General features: G+C 41.4%; 1 protein-coding gene across 7 annotated transcripts in view; it reads left to right on the forward strand.

Annotated features, from left to right (window-relative positions):
- Positions 1-852: 852 nt before the first annotated feature.
- Positions 853-18045, forward strand: part of epha7 (eph receptor A7) — a 61038-nt gene continuing 43845 nt past the window's right edge. For 5 of the 7 annotated variants that reach the window (XM_080526396.1, XM_080526397.1, XM_080526395.1 and 2 more), the window contains exons 1-2: positions 854-902; positions 1784-2453. In XM_080526396.1, the coding sequence (XP_080382522.1) occupies positions 1850-2453 (604 nt within the window). In that variant the 5' untranslated portion in view covers positions 854-902; positions 1784-1849. Of the gene's footprint in view, positions 903-1783; positions 2454-18045 lie in introns of all 7 variants that reach the window. The other 2 variants (XM_080526393.1, XM_080526394.1) reach the window with 1 other exon arrangement.

Consider the following 18045-nt stretch of genomic DNA (forward strand, 5'->3'; position numbering starts at 1 on the left):
TCTCATATGTCCATTTAAAGTTGGACAATTTTGAAAACATTATTTGTTTTATGTAATATATACGTCGTCGCATCCGATCGATAATTCGGTTAATATTTCCCGTTTTTCAAAAAGCACTTCTCACAGCCTTTTGATAGAAATCGGCAGTGCGCTCTAGCCTACGTATCCGATGCTCTTTTCGGTTAATGTCTCGGATGTAAATGTCCGGTAATGTGCTATTTAGGGTGCTGCATACCTACAAATAAATCAGATTATTTAAACTGTCCCTTTACAGTGACTCATATCACCGATAATGATCGAGCTGTTCTATAGTGCGCCTGACGCTCGTGGGCTGGAAGGTAACAGCAAACGAGGAGTCATGCATTGCTTTTTAATGCCCTAGATTTATAGGCAGGTGTTCTCTCATGACCACTATACCTGCACCAAAAAGACACACAGAGATAGATGAATAGATTAACCACTTTTCATGTTACATTTATACCTAAGCGCTTTATCACTACTCGGTGCTCTCTGTAGGCTATAGTTTTTGCTTTTTAATTACATTTAAAAGTGTATTGCTTTACATATTATGTGCTACCAGTGTCTCATCTGATGATTTCAGTTACTATAGTTATCACTGAGTGCCACTGGCACTGACTGAATTGTGCAAGAGAGCTATTGCCAAAAGCCCGTCTGCTCAACCTGTAATTGTGCATTTTAATAGCTGGAAAATGGGTCATGCGTATCTACTCATAGAGGCTATAGATTTGTAAAGGGCCCTTTATTAACGATATTCAGTGGCCTGACAGCGCCACATTCAGAGATGTAATCACCTGCTCCTTTATTTCCTGTCGGTAGTGATTCTGTTGGATTCCAAGGCGCAGCAGACAGAGCTGGAGTGGATTTCCTATCCTCCGAGTGGGGTGAGTGGAACACTATGAGAAGTGATTGCAATACTCCAATGATAAATGCGATGTTGAATATTACCACGCTCCGTGTCAACACTGACGAGCAATGTATGATCATTTCAATGGAAAATGTCAACATTGTGTATGTTAACTAGGTAGCATTTACCTCGCTTTCATTATGGATAGGCCTATGGGGCTTCAGTGTTATTGTAAGCGGAACTATCTCGAGGCAAGTTTTTTTTCTTCTTCAAATGTATTGTCCATGTGTATTAACATGAAACATACTACATCAAGTCAAGTAATTTAGTTAAAATTATATCCCTGGAACTTTTCACTCTGCAATAGTATTCTAAATAGATTTCTGAATAATAAACAAAGTATGCATTATGGAAAGTCAATTGTACACAATTGTACAATTGTACTACAATTGTAGGCTATACTTGTGCTTAATTGTTATGATTAGCAATTTATGATTCTCATTTTTATTTAATTACTCAGTTGCTGTTATCTGACACTGCACCCTTATTTATTTTTGTTTTCTAATATTTGGTTGGGCCTACTCTGTTAAGTATTTAGATTATGATTTTTTTGTATGATAATTGCCCACACTTTTCCATATAGTGTAAACCCAAAATGTAGTAGGCCTACAACACTTTTTGGAATGTGCTACTTTTATCAATGTTTTTGTTGGACATCCTCAATATAGTGGCAATTGAATTGTGTCTCATCATCTTTACGTTGTTAGTATCACTCCGTATTACCATTTTATTAAATGCATAGTTTTGTAGGACTGCTTGAAAACCACTTGTATAGCAAAGTAATTTAGATTTCATTGTAAAATTAGGGATGAGAGTAAATTCACCTTCACTTAACACGTTTTTGCTCTTTTCTTTCAGTGGGAAGAGATCAGTGGGTTGGATGAAAACTATACCCCCATTCGCACATACCAGGTTTGCCAGGTCATGGAGCCCAATCAGAATAACTGGCTTCGGACTAACTGGATAGAAAAGGGTGATGCCCAGAGGATTTTTGTGGAACTGAAGTTCACCTTGAGGGATTGTAACAGTCTACCCGGTGTGGTGGGGACTTGCAAAGAGACGTTCAACTTGTATTACCAGGAAACGGATTCAGAGGCTGGCAGGAATATACGAGAGAACCAGTATGTGAAAATTGACACAATCGCTGCTGATGAAAGCTTCACTCAGGGGGACCTGGGAGAGAGGAAGATGAAGCTGAATACAGAAGTGCGCATAATTGGTCCCCTGTCCAGACGAGGGTTTTACCTGGCCTTCCAGGATGTAGGGGCGTGCATAGCTCTGGTCTCTGTCAAAGTTTATTACAAGAAGTGCTGGTCGATCATTGAGAATCTGGCCACTTTCCCAGATACGGTGACCGGATCGGTGTTCTCTTCGCTGGTCCCGGTTGAGGGCACGTGTGTTAGTGATGCTGAGGAAGAGACCGATAACTCCCCCAAGATGCACTGCAGCGCTGAGGGGGAATGGCTGGTGCCTATAGGGAAATGTATATGCAAAGCAGGATTTCATCAGAAGGGCGATGCATGTGAACGTGAGTAACTACTCTTTTATTCATCTTTATCACAATATTCTTTCCACGTTAGAAGTAGGATAATGTTTTACTTCCTCAAACTCTGATTCACAGGGAGCTTGGTGGCATAGCACACTAAGGCATTAGCCATGTAATCGCAGGGTCCCCGGTGCGATTCCGGCCGTCAACATCCTGTATGTCATCCCTCCTCTTTCTCTCCCATCCTTCCTGTCAATCTCTACTGTCTCTATCCCATTAAAGCAGAAATGCAATAAAAACATATACTGTATATATATATACAGTATATATGTATGTAACTCTAACAACAATTGTTTTAATATTGAGCAATATTTCTTAACCCCAAACATTGTTTTATTCAGGGAAATGTTCTACTTATTTGTTAAGGAGTGTCCTATTGAAATATAGTTTTTCAATTTATTTTTTGCGAATTGTTTCCTGTTCAAACGTCAAAGTTGTACAGAGGATCACACAAGCCTAGAAACCAGAATAATCTGTGTAGCATTTGCATTTTAAATTATGCAAAGCAGCCAAATGACAATTTAGGCCTAGCTGAATAGTTGTGTTTGCAAATAAAATTAAACTAGCTGATTTGACAGCAATAATGATGGATAAAGTATGGAGGCCAGAAATCCTTAGTGTAATAATTGGAATCCATGTTAATTGTTTGATTACCAGGCTCTTAATTTATAGCCGTTGGTTCTGTTGACACTGGGATTAACTGATAACTTGCTCTTCAGTTTAGCTCAGTGCTCCTCGGTTAGAGCACTTCCCTGTCTAACTGGCATCAGGCCAAGGCAATCACTTGCAGAATACACAGGTCTGGAGGAAGTCCAGACAATCTTTCAGTATCCCTCTGCCCCTTCCAAACGACCCTGACAGAGCGGAAAACAAATAGCTGCCATACTGTGGCATTTAGGCCCCAGGATATTTATAAAGGACCCTAACAGGAAACACAATTATTGTGGCTGTGGATGTGCATTTTGTGTTGTTGTGTCGTATGAACCACGTGACCCTGGCCTCTGCAATTAGCATTAAAAATGCTCTGTCATTTGAATTGCAATGGATTATTTTCAGTGGCCACCTGACTGGTAAAACGAACATGACTGTGGATTAAAAGGGGAACCTCTTAGGTCTCAGAGTGGCCTGGCTTGTTAGCCTAGCTTTTTAGCAAAATGGGCAAACTCCATCTACAGTAAGAAGCTTATGAGGGGTACTGACCGTTACCCTGTGAAATGTATTGTATGTAGTAATCTATTAGCCTATATTGTTAAAATCAAATAGGTTATGTTATATTACATTTGGTAAGAGGTTGAAACTTATCTAAATCCAGGTCGGTTTTTTTCCGGTTGTTTTTTTCGTTTGTTTAGATTATTTGGGTATCTAGGTATGCATACTGTGTCTGCCCTGGGGAGGAAAGCAATTTGTGCCATTTTGTGATTCATGTCCTCTAAGCAAACAGTGTACTGTAATAGGAAATAGCTTTCTGAAAGTAAAAAAGAAACCTGCTTCTCTGCTCGTAAAGCACTGTACCCACAGCCAGTTAGAACAGAACTATTGTTCTCCAAGCAATTATCCAATCTAACTATCAGCTCAGTGTGTGTGTTAGGGTTGGGCGGTAATCCCATTTTTGACACTGTTCAACTGCCCCCAAATCTTACCGCGGTATACAGTATTACTGCGGGATTAAAAATCACATTGTAGGGCTTTGAGGGAGCCGCCAATTTTAAATTATGAATTTGTGACAGCGACTGGTGAAAGGTGGACCAAGTCAGCACAGTCATCTTTCAGTTACAGATTCAGTTTACAGATTATGAAAGTGCAGATCACCAACACTGACCCGAGTACAAAGCGCAGAACATGTTACGGCAGACAAATTGCATATATATCCTTCTCCTGAGGAGAAGCGGTCACGTGACACACATTTATGATTGCTTCTAAATAGTTAGTTTTAAACAAAAAGTTCTGTCATCACTTTCATAGCATCTTCAACCACACAGCCAGTGGTGCTGGACAAGCACTCTTATATTTATGCGCACATTGCACAGCAGAATCTTTTTATGACGGTATTGAAACGGACACCGTTGCTATTTTCAAATACTGTGGTATACTGTATTACTGTATTACTGCCCAACCCTAGTATGTGTGTGTGTGTGTGTGTGTGTGTGTGTGTGTGTGTGTGTCAGTGTGTGTGCGTGTGCGTGTGCGTGTGTTGTTTCTGTCAGGGAGAGGGGGACTGGTGTACGTGAATTCCATTCTTATTCAGTACTATACCATTATGAATTTTGTTTCCATTGGGGCGTAACTGGCCATTGTATTAAGGAGTAGCTAGTTAATCTGAATAAAATGAAAACCATATTGCAGCATCAGCATCTCCTCTTAGATATCCAGTGATATTAAATTGCCCATTCAGAAGTTTCCCTATAGCAAATCTAGGAGCGAGTCCAAGCGTATCCATAGTTGAACACCACAAGTGTGTTGGGTCCGAGGAAACAGGCCTGTAAAAGGCAGAGGATTCTGCCCTTTGTACCTGTCAGTAGCTTGCCCTGGCCCTGTAAAAGTACAGCTGCTCGTGCGTGAGTCTGCAGCCCTCTTCCAGGACTCTCTCATGGCATCTTGCCTGAGATACTGCGGCTCACTGTAGGAGAATAGATACATATTCTGTCATTGTCCTATTTTTCGATATCTGCAGTATCACAGAATTGCAAAATGGCCGTCACTGAAATATTAAACAGAAGGGTGCAGGAGGAGCAAGAGTTGAGCTGTCAGTCATGTCATTCGAGGAGCCCCCCTCTGTGGATACATAGGCCTCCTCCAAAATGTGTTGTGATCCACTCATTCATCACCGTCAGTGGAGAGGGACTGCTTGTCTTTCACTCCTCTCCCCTCCCCGTATCCTCTGTCTTTCTTTAACTTTTGTGTGGCAGTCTGTAGCAACTAAATGGCAGTCTTCTTCTCTCTCTCCCTGTTAGTAGAACCAGTGTTATGGGTGTTGAAAAAGGCCATTTGAAGTGTCCTGCAGCCTGCGCAGGGTTTATTTGCATAGAACTGTGTGGTGCTAAAATAGTGGCCATTCATTTGCAGGTCCTGTTTAGCAGTGGCCACTCACTGAAATGGAGCCACTGAGTCGTTAAGAAAAAGAGGGCCCTTGTGGACAGACATTGGTGTCTTTGTTTTGCTGAGTTTTGCTCAATCCCAGGAATGTATGGTGTCCAATTTTAACACATCACATAATTGCACTCCCTAAGTAACCAACTCCTGAGAAAATGATTAACTGTTGACCTACTCAACTTTCCCAAAGTGTGGGAGGCCTGTATCTGGGGTAAACAGATACAACAAGACTTATCCCACTGCTATCTGGTACAAGCTAACAAGAGCATTAACGGAAGGATACAGCCTCCTGCAGACACCGACACCATCCATCTTGGGTGTCAGAAACCTGGACAGAAGTTAGTCTGAGTCTGATTGATGGCTCAGGCCCTGAGGGGAAGGGCCTAGCTGTTCGGGTTGACCACAAAAGCCAAGGTGTGTGGATGCGTCAGGCAGCCAGGCAGGCATGCCCAGCTCCAGCTCCCAGGCAAGGCCATACTTAGCATTTTAAATGAAGCCAGGAGTCAGGGGGTCCTCATGCATCTTGACGCTGCCCTGATTGATAAGGTGTAAATGTAACACGGCAAATGGCCGTTCTTAACCAACGGCTCCCAAGCTTAATTATGCAAATGGAGGTCCATATGAAAACCCCCAGGAGACCCAACTGGACTTAAATCACTCAAGATTGAAATCATTTTGGTGATGGATGGTAGCTAGTCTTGTCACCTCCAGTGTCAGTTTGCTGTGAATGGCTGCATTCTTCCACAGCCCAGGGTTTTTCCTCTTTTTTGTTTTGACCTGGCAGGTATCTCCCGGATAGACACAGATGTGCTATTGTATCTTTATGGTATTTATACATAACAAAAACAAAACATGGCAGACAGCATGACAAAGTCTTAAGAGTAATCGGTTTTGGAGATTTTTTAGCAGGCTGAATATAAACCCATGAACTGACATTATCAAATCATTATTATATTATTATTTTATAATGAGAATTTAAATGGTTCTTTTTTACAATACCCAACACACATACACACACTTAACATAGCTACAGTGTAACAGTCTGTTTAGTACACAAAGAACAAGTCACTGGGAAATCAATTCTAGGTTTTCATGCTACAGAGCACTTCTAAGCACATTTTAAACCCCCCCCTCTCCCTTCTCCGGGTGTAAGTGAAGAAAAAGTGTGAGGTTATGTAATAAGTTATTGATTTTCCTCTTTAAGGAAGATTGAAGTGCAGCCTCCCAGAAGAGCATCCCCACTGACAACAGGGCCCTCCCTGCCGGCACACAAGGTGCTAAGTCCTGGGCCAAGTCACATATCACTTTCACCCACATGCCACTGGGACACAGGACTAAACGCCCAGACATTGTCTTCTGACATCGTGTTCGCCTGTCTGATCGCATCCCTCCCCAACAGTCAGCAGGCAAGCAATTACAAAAAAGACATCTGTGCCACAGTTTAGATAGCTAAAGAGAGTAAAGCCTACAATTGCAAGAGGTATGGAAGCGGGATCGATGGAGATGTCTGAACCTGTTAGTGCAAGTGGAGATGAGGGCCGCTGCACCACTGGGAGGGGGCTTTTGTTGTGCAGGAGAGGGGGCCGGAGAGGTGACTCTACTGGTGATCAGGGGTCAACTGCTGCGATCATCCATCTTCCGTCTTGGCAGTGTCCTGTCAGCCGGGGTGCTCACGTTACTAAGCACTGGAGGCAGGCCTCCATTGTAGGTTGGGGCTTGTTTGCAGCCATGTGTAAATGAAGTTAATATTCCCTGACCTTATGCATAGCCAATGGCAGACCCCAGTGTCACCTTGGAAATAACGCCATCTGACAGAAAGTGGCAAAGGTCTCTCTTTTAGGGTCAACAATGTCTTTCTCACATATCTCACCACAAGTCTTTGTTTTGGTGAAAAATACAGACTGTTTACCCGTATTCTGTCTATTCATGACATTTGACTTGGTTGTCTCTGACTTGGTGTGGCAGGTCTGATATCATGACACATTTGCAGATGATTAATGTGTCTCAGTTCTGACATCACTCAAATAGTAGTTCTATACAAGGATAATTGCAGTTTTGCACAATGTTATTCAGCAGTGGGTTTCCCATAATACTGTCTTTTGGACAAGTTGTGTGTCCCCACAACCGTTAAGGGGATTTACTTTACTGTCCACCGCTTTATATTCATATATACATGAGTTAGTTCCAGCAGCTTATCAAGCGAGGTGAAAGAAAAACCTATTATCAATGTCCAGGCACTGTGTGTTGTCTATTTCAGGGGACTTACTGGTTATTTTTAGGTCTGTGTTTTAGAACCTCTTTTTATCCATTTTATCTCTGGATATATAATATCTGTGAGAATGAAGAACAGTAGGAGAAAACATTAATACGATTTCTCATGATTTGATATATACCCTATGCATTATGCTAAAGTTACAAGTTAAGTATGTGAATCAATGCATACGCACAACTCTATTTTTGAGGATGACTTTGAAACAAATATTTACCAAACCGAAGTTAAATGGAAATGAGCTGCCCAGTGAAACTTTTGTTTGGAAAATGAGGCATTTTATTTAATTGGACTAAATTGACATGGCATTGCGATCCCACAGAATGTCCGCCTGGCAGCATACGTAGCGAGTAGCCTTTGTATCCACGGAAACATTTTATTTGTATTCTTTTATTTCTCATTCGGAAGTGGTGGTGTATATTTAAGGGGGAGAGACATTGGATTAAAATGAATACCCTGTTTAGTATAGCTCTCCAAATCACAATTTAAAACATTCTCTTTACATTCTCTGAGGTAGGAACTATGTTTGGGCTACTAATGAGAAGCAGAAGAAACTAAAATGTTCTCATAACAAAAGCAGAAACACTGCACTAAGGAATAAAGAACAAGCTACTTTATGAAGCAACCAATGACTGGGCTTTCCGTGCTAGGTTAGTACTGTAGCAAACCAAACGCTAAGTAGGCCTAAATTCACAGTATGATAAAAAGCTAATGTTCTGCACTAAAACTGCCCCCTCCCCCACAAATAATTAGATTTGCTCCTATAGGCCTAAGCAAAGCAGCACAGTGTATCACGTATTCAGTTATTGTCTAATTCACTTATTGTCTAATTATCATTATTATAATCCATAAATGTGTGATTAGCATTTGTTTGAACTGGATCACTGACGGTTGTAGCTGGGAGACTGAGTGTAGCTGTGGATCGATGGCCCTCCAGGCCCCGTGGGGGGACTCGCCTGTGTCTGTGTGCACGGCGCACACGGACATCTGAGGGCAAACAGGCGCCTTTGTGTGTCAGTGGAGGCCATGGGGGCCGGACCACAGTGGGACTAGCGGCTGGTTTGACATTGTCCCTGTGTTCAGTCCTCTCTCACATCAGTAGGACCACAGGGATTGGAGTTGGGTGGGGGATAGGAGGGGGAGGGCGTGGGGGGGGGGGGGGGCTGGATTGGCACAATTTGGAGATAATGCTTAGTTGCTGACAGGGGACATTTTCAGTGCTGATTCGTTGTGGCTGCAGGGGGCTTTGGGCGGGTTAGACCTTTGGGCCCGTCTGTTTTTATCTCCAGAAAAGCAGTCTCTTCTCTTCTCCCACTCAGATGTCTTTCAGCAGAGGTCTTCTTAGAGCTGACCACATCCTCTATTGAAGGTAGCTGGCTAGCTGGCCTAAAGGCTTCTTCTCCCGTTGGCCGTGTGAATTAAATGAACTAAACAAAAGATGATTAGGCAGGGACATTTTCCATGTCACTGAATATTCATTAGAATAATAATAAAAAAAAGCCTTAAACCACATGCTGAATTAAAGAAGTGAAGACCACTCAGGAAGAAGACGTAGATCCTCCTCTATCTGACACAAGAGTCACCTTCTGCTCAGGCAGAAAGAGAGCCATACATCCTGTAATGGCACTGATTTATCAAATGTTCAAATGTCTTTGATTTTCCATCTGCAAATCCATGCAGTAAATCAGTTGGATAGCATTGGGAGGAAACGGGTGCTAAGGTTTATTGTTCCATAGTTGTATTACTGTCAGCAACAGCACATGCAGCAGCATAGGCTGTGATACAGATATTCTGGACGTTTGGTTATGTGGGCGTTTGTGTTATGGGCGTTTGTGTTATGACAAAATGTTATGTTCTCTTCACACCTACCATGTGAACCTTACTACTGCTTGTTACTAGGGATGCACGATATTATCGGCACCGATAATGGGAAATTAATGTTTATCGGTATTTATCGGTTTTATAAAATTTTAGCCGATATGAAGCCGGAAATATTTCTGTTTCCGGTTTCCGCGCTCATGATGCTGCGCCTGCGTACAGGCACGCAGTGTATAGACCAGAGCGAAACATGAGAGCTTCCCCGGTGTGGACATTCTGCAGAGTTTCTGAGGCAGATATATATATAATAGTGCGTTTGCAATTTGCAATACATGTTCGACAAAGGTTCGGAGAGGAGGGCAAAGGTCTACGAGTTACAACACAACGAATCTCATAAGTCACCTTAAGATTCACCATTGCAAGCACGCTGTATGGAAGGAATATCTAAGCCGCCGCTATTTTGCAGAGTAGCAGAAGGTAGCCTAGCCGCGAACAAAAAAAGCTGCGGTGAGAATGTGAATGTAGGACAAGTTGTTTACAAGGAAAACATGCACTTTTTGTTTTCCCATGTCAGTGCAATTTATTTTGAATTCTTATGCAAAACGTTTGATGGGCTTTATCACAACCTACCTCATCCTCATGCACTAAAAGTAGCATAGCCCAGCCCTTTTCAGTTGCTTTATTAAGCATACTAGTGTAGCCTACTATGTGCCTTGTGTCATTCTGTTTATCTGCAGACTAAGCAGCCATTTGGCACTAGTTTCTGTAAAAGTTCTATACAATTTTTGGTTCTTTAAAAGTCTTTATTTTTGTATTGACTGATGCACTTTATTTATTTATTTTTTGATATTTTATTTATGCATTTTCAATTTACAGGGATAGACAAGATGCACTTTATTTTTGACACTTTTTTTGATCTAATTACTCTTAGGTGAGCCTTTTTTGTTTTCATGAAAGGAGGCCAGATCTTGGCTAAAAAAAGCATTGTGCACTGTCTATAACAGATTCTGTTTGTTAGAGGAAATAATAAATGAACATTTGAAGAGTCAGAAGTGTTCTCTTTGTTGTGTTAACAATAGTGAGATTTGGTGAGATCACTATGGAATATTAAATCATCAATCTTTGCTCACTACATAGCCTTTCTTACCTTCAGGTGTGCATGAACTACAGGTTATCAACTGTGAAATTATATCTGTTCTCATATCGGTTCTCATATCGGTTATCGGCCACGAAAAGCGGGTAAACATCGGTATCGGTTGGAAAAAAATGCATATCGTGCATCCCTACTTGTTACTTATTCAGATGTCACCGGATCTATTGATTCGCTGATGAATTACCATACTGAAGATCTCTAGCACTGCAAAGTATAATACACAATGACTGTTCAGATCCACATTTTTTTTTTTAACATTGATCTCTTAGCTTTAGATTTGACATATGAATAATGAGGAGCATAAGGCTTAAGATACTTTCTCAGCCGACACACATGTAATCGTCAAAAAATTATGTAGCTATTCAACAGTACCGTAATTGCAAGGATACTTGCCCTGCTGTTTCGCTTAATGTAAATTAAATTCAACTTTGCTTTGGAGTAAAACAAAATTAAATGTTCCTCTCTGGCTTAGATTTAAGCTTAATGATGTGTATATTTCTTTCATTCTGAAGCCCAAACTCTTTCAACCTAAAAACAAGATTAAACGTTTGTTTAGTTACCATCAACTTTTATACTGGTAAGTACTTTTCAGTTACGTGGCTTTGATCTTAGACCAGTACATCCGATCAGACACTTCCTCAGGGTTTTCGCTGCTTAGAGGGCAAAGCTGTATGCCCTCTAACACAGTGTAAGGGAATGCTAATCTTCTCTTTGTTTCTCATGGAAAAGCTACTTATCTGCCCCTAAGCACAGGTACCTCCGATGAATGGAGCGGTTGTCTGAATGTTCAGAGCACACCTCTAGCCAAACAGAGCCATTCCAGTTATATGTGGGGGGTTATGGGAGAATTAGGGACAATACGCTAGTTTGAGTTTTTTTAGTTTTTTTTTAACCATTTAATCTGCCGTTTCTAAGACTCTTAATCCAAGTTTTTTTTTTCTCACTGTAGGCTTCCTCCAGAAGCTTCTCTATCCATCCAAAGCCGCAGGAGGTGTAGGTGTTTGAATTGAGCTTGTTTGGAAGGGTTAGACATTGAAACTCTATCTCCATCCCCTGTGAAGAGGTTTCCAACATAGGGCCTCAGTTCTTTCCTCTCCTTTGTGTGTTGCGCTACTGTTTCCAGGAGGTGGGTAGGCGCCTCACCTCTCTGAGGTGGAAGATTAACATGTCTGGGGGCAAAAGCCCAGCTGTTCAGCTTTAGTTTTTCTTTTTTTTGTAATGTTGAAAAATAGATTTTCGAAAAATCTTGAATTTTTTTAAGAAGAGGTGGAAAAGTCTCAACACCTGTTGCTCAGTGGATGCTGTGAAATTGAGCAAAAGTTTTACTCTCTGAGACTACATTTGTCCCAAAAAATACCACAGGGCTTTAGTGTGTACATTACAGTGTACATAAAATCAGTCAGTAAACAGAGTTTGATGATGGATGTCCATACATAGTATTTATTGAGGCAAGAACACACAAGACAAATCTAATCATACCAACATATGCACCCTTTAGGCAACATTAAGTAATGCATAAGAAATAGACTTTGTGAGGGCTATAGACACCTTTCTCTAGTCACAACACATTGTCATAGTCATAATTGGATGCCCAAAGAAATAAACTAAACATGGACCTGAAGCAGGATATTGAAATAGCATTTCATGGTTCTATGAACATGTTTGGAATTACTGGCAAAATAATGTTTGTGGCAAAATTAACATTGAACATTGCAGTGTGATTCAACAACATGTCGCAGGTTAATAGTGACAACGATTTGTTTATGCTAGGTAGCTAGACAGCTGAGCATTGAGGTCAGAACAAGCAAAACAAGGAAAGGAGAAAGAACACTCAGAGGAAATGTAACAACCCCCTAAGACAAGCTTCCCATCTTTGCAGAGACTTGTGTTTATAGTTGATATTTATAAAGACATTTCCCTATCGTGGCATCGGCAGAGGCGACTGTTTAAGGATGGCAATGGCGTTTTTGAAATAAGAAAATAAACGGTTTCCTTTATTGCGTTTGACCTGCTCCACCTGGCATTCATCAGCGGTGGGGCTTGCATGTTGGTCCTGTCGGCTACTCTCTACCTCGGCCTCCTTTATCACTCTAATGGGGTGCTATCTCCAAGCTGCTCTCTCTCTCTCTCTTGGTCTCCGCAGCCTGCTCCGCTCGCCCCGACACGCATTCTTTCCACATCCATCCTGACACACGGGCGGATTTAACACATAATCAGGCCGGACGGGAGGACGGCCAAGGGGGAGGTACAGCCCTGACACGGAGACGGTCAGGGCCGCACCAGTCAAGCTCACTCCATCACACTGTGGGTCAGAGAGTTGGAGCGTAACGCTCACCTCCACTCTCACCCTTACAAGTCCTCCCTCTCTCCCTTTGAACCCCAGACCATAGTGCAATGAGACAGATGTGGGAGAAACTCAATATTACCCGGTGCCCATTTGGGGCCCTGTGGTGTAGTCCACCTTTGTTCTCAGTGGTTGATGAGGATAACTACCCTGATTAGATTTGAGGGTTAATGGAGACTGGAGAGAGTTGTTTTTGCCTATTTCACAGACCGCAAAGAAAGGGAAAACCTTTGCTTTTCTGTAACGGTAATACTGGCTGGAAGGTCCTTTGTCTAACATGATCTGTCAATCAAAGTGCATGATTAACCTAAAGGGAAAGCAGTTCAAGTGCCATTGCGTCACACAAGGACATTAGAAATGATTATGATCTGGTATGGTCACAGGAAGCAATATGTCAGGCTGTCACCAAATGTCACGCCAGGTTGAGAATCTCATCCATCCCTTTTGTTGTTTTCCCTCTTTGTCCTTGATCCAGATTATCATTCAATCGGCAAACAGTTGCAGTTGTGTACAATTCAAGAATGTTAAGAAGCTCAAAAGGATAGCTCATAGGAAAACCAATAAAATAAACCTGTCTGTAACACAATTGCAAAATGACATTTTGAGTGCGTGTTTGTTCGAGATAATGCCATTTTGTTTTATCCTGTCATTGTGGATTGTGATTGAGACATTTCCAGTTCGAGTTTAGGTCTACTCCTAACTGGTGATCTGAGGGCTTTTTTTTTGCTCCATCAGTGCACTGTATGCAGCCTGTACCCCCCCCCCCCCCCCCCCCCCAAATCGCTGAATGAGAGCGCTTGACCACCGGAAGAAAAACATCATGATGCCTCTGTTGCTTTCTGAGAAGCCTGGTGGTGGAACGCCGACTTGTATTTTTCCTGCTGTTTTCTCTACTTAACCTCGGGCCTGTTCTCTGAGGACTGACTAATTTCTCAGTGTGGTAAACGAGGCTGGTGATGTCTGCTGCTCAGTGTCTCTCAGGCTGCATTTACACCGCCTGGTAGAAGTGACACAATTCCGAATTTGTACCCATATGTGGCACAGATCGGATATGTAACATGTACAGTACGTGTAAGCAGTAAAAAAGCACATTGAATCTGATATTCTCAGATCCGATTCAGGCCTCAATCTCATACTGGCCTCAGATATGAATCGGATATGTGTAATTTCGACTGCAATCTAACCAGGCAGGTCGCATAACTCTCAATTTTGATTTGCACGTCATTGAAAATACGACGGTCTTCGCATTTTGATGACGTTTGAAGTGAGTTTCACTGACTTCAACAATGAAATCCTCTTTCTTCTCCACCTTAAAATGTGCGCAATATTTTGCGGACCTCTAAACATACTTCGGAAAGAAATGGCTTTATATTACAGTTTTTTACGGTCACTAAGTCACAGTGTTCAATACTGAAGCCACAGATTCACAACTCTTCATACAGTCTGCATTAGTAACACTCATGTTTTATCCTTTTTTTTCCGTATCATATTTGCAGAAAGTAAGTTACGGTACATTTACTTCAAAGTACACTACATGTACTTGTGTAAAATGAAAAGTGAAAAATAAAGTGGAAGATAAAAAATAAAAACAGAAATTCCAGGGCTACAATACAATAGCAATCACACCAAAAATGTCTCACTCCTGAGGGTTTTGGTCCACCCTCTGGTCTGCATCTGGTCACATCTAATGTCTTCCCTGGCAATGCATCTAGTCTATTTCATTTCATTGTATTCTGCTAATATTTTCTAGACATTTCAATATGATTACTGCAAATAGTGAAAATACCACCGCTCATCCGTTATCAGACTTTGCTGAGGTGCTGGAACTGAAGAGTATCAATAGAGTGCAAAATAACAGCATCTGCACACTCAAACATTGTGCAAAAAAACAGTTTATTGCGAGCTTTCTGTCATATATGATAGGAATACGATTACTGCAAAATTGCAACAAATAATTCCGTTTTGAACGTGTTCTTCACAGTTTTGAACACAATGGTTTAACAATGAAAAAATGTGTTGCAAATACCGTATTTTCCACACTATAAGGCGCACTTAAAAGCCTTTAATTTTCTCAAAAAACGACAGTGCGCCTTATAATCCGGAGCGCCTTATATATGGATCAATTGGTTAATTGGTTGATCCATACTGGTTGTACACAGATGGCCACAGTTAGAGGACAAACTCGAACAGTGGGTTGTTGAACAGAGAGCAGCAAGTAGAAGCGTCTCTACAGTCACTATTCGAATGAAGGCAACAGCGCTAGCAGGTTGGTGCTTTCAACTTGAAGTTTTAAAGTACCCACTCGATATAATAAACAACAGTTTAACGATCACTAAACACTTATCATTTGTTTATTGGATTCATTATTCTCGTTTGCCGGAGGCTACCGGTAAGGGAGGGTTGACTTGTAAACATACTTTCGTTGTAGCTCGTGTTCAAAAGCAAGAACTGTGTGTTCATCTATTTGTGTAGTTATGTGTTTTTAGCATGTCGATGTTCTCTCAGCATGTTGTGACGTTATTAAAATACAGTTTAGACCTTCGTAGCGATGTGTTTTGTTAGCCGCTAGATGTTAGCAGCGTTCGTAGCTGTGGCTGCGTTCAGAGTCACTTTTCTCCCATTCAGTGTTTGAGGTGCACCAACATTCAAATACGCCTGTCGTGTTCAATGTGACTCTGATTTCAATGTATGACACATCATTTGAAAGCTTACAATCTGTAGTTTAAGCACATGTAAAATGAAAAATTACGTTGCACATTTCACCAGGAGCTGTCACATATTGGTTGTTGGTTATAATTGTATAGCCTATTGGTTGTTTTCTGGTGTTGTTTTCTTGTTTTGCTCTGTTTGTAGTCTACTTGATGTCTTTTTATCAGCTGTTAAATCACCACAGCGGTTAATCCACTAATAGAGATAATAGCAGATTGAAAATGCTTGTAGCCAACTACTCTTTAGCTCGTGGTCGCAGCTATTGCGAATTGCTATTCACGCTGTCAGCTGTGAATCACCACAGGTCCTTGACGCTTGTTGCAAAAATGGATGACGAACGGCTGATACTTGAGATGGAAAAATATATATTTTGATATGCGACAAATGACGGTGGAGCAGGTAGAACGTTGACGGTGACGCAACGCTCAGGTGGAGCATGGACAACGGGAGGTTGACGCAACGCCGATGGCGAGGTGACACAACGCAGTAGGTGGAGCTTGGGCGTAACGCAACCCCTGTCAAACGTTTGACTGCAGTATCTTCTATTCTATGCGCCTTATAATCCGGTGCGCCCTATATATGAAAACAGTTCTAAAATAGGCCATTCATTGAAGGTGCGCCTTATAATCCGGTGCGCCTTATAGTGCGGAAAATACGGTACATAGTATTTTGCAGGTGGGGGAGTTTGAATGAGAGAAGTGTTATGGAGTTTGGGGAACGTAGTCATTGAATGCATTTTGTATGAAAGCAATGCACAAATCACAGAGAAAGAGTCACAGTTTTGTTCACATGGGTTTCTGCTCTGCTGACTGTATGAAGAGTTGTGAATCTGTGGCTTCAGTATTGAACACTGTGACTTAGCGACCGTAAAAAACTGTAAATGGTAAATCGGCCTAGTTGTACGACAGAGAACCATTGATTCCAATGTCACAGTATACTGTTTTCATAACTTTTTCAAGTAAAATAATAGACATTTATAAAAATGTTCATATCAATATGTTTATTGCGTCACACCAGAGGACTACGTAATTGGTCCCATTTCTAACAGTGCTGGAAACCTACCAATATTATGATCAATATATTTGAGCTAAAACTTACCTTCTGTTCAGACTGTGTGCTCCAGTGATGTCTTCTGTATAGGGATGTCCCGATCCCATTTTTTCACTACCGATACCGATACCGATACCTGGGCTTCAGGTATCTGCGATACCGATCCGATATTAGTATTTATTGTTTTACTCCTGAATAATAACAAATACTTCCCCAGTATAGTCCACAACAACAGTTGGCTATTAAAGACTGCCAGCCTTTATTCAAGCAACAAAAACAGTACTCTGCAGTACTCAGTGACCAACTGGTTAAAACAATTTAAACAGCAGCATTCAGCATTGTAGAGAAAAAAAAAGAGTTACTGTCTGATTTCTAGTTTTAGTGCCTTCAGGTTTGTATTCTATTTATCTTCTCTTACAAATGGCAAATCAATTATAGGACCCTTTTTAAAAGTGTAGCCCGCTGGTGAGACCAGAAACCAGTCGCAGAATCGAAGGAGTGTCAACAATATCTGGTTTTCATTTTTTGTACGCAGTCCATATAATAAAAAACAGTTTAACCATCACTAAATACTTATAATCTGTGGATTGGATTAACTGTTCTCGTTTGTCGGAGGCTACCAGTAAGTGATAATGACTTGTAAACATACTCTCGTTTTAGGACGTGTTCAAAAGCAAGGACTGTGTTCATCTAGTTAAGATGGGAGTGGAGGTGAGGGAGCTGATGAACTGGGGCTGGGCTCCCAGAGAGGCAGCGCTAAACTGAAAACAGACGCGCAAACGGATGCATTCAGAATGTAGTTATGTGTTTTTAGCATGTCCATGTTCTCTCAGTATGTTGTGATGATATAAAAACGCAGTTAGACGTTCCTAGCGATGTACCGCTGTTAGCTGTTAGCCGCTAGCAGCGTTTGTTGTTGTGGTTTGGTCAGAGTCACTTTTCTCCTGTCGCATTCCCATTCGGTGCACCAACATTCAAATACTCGTGTCGTCTTGAATTTCTTTCCGATTTCAATGTCTGACGCATCATTTGAAAGCTTACCATCTGTAGTTTCAGACTATGTAAATAACCGAAAAATTACTAAAGCAAATGGTTTATGATTTCACCAGCTAGCATCATGACATTGTCAGACTCATTACAC

The sequence above is a fragment of the Nansenia antarctica genome (genome assembly GCF_963989245.1).
Source record: "Nansenia antarctica genome assembly, chromosome: 3".
In the NCBI taxonomy this organism is placed as follows: domain Eukaryota; kingdom Metazoa; phylum Chordata; class Actinopteri; order Argentiniformes; family Microstomatidae; genus Nansenia; species Nansenia antarctica.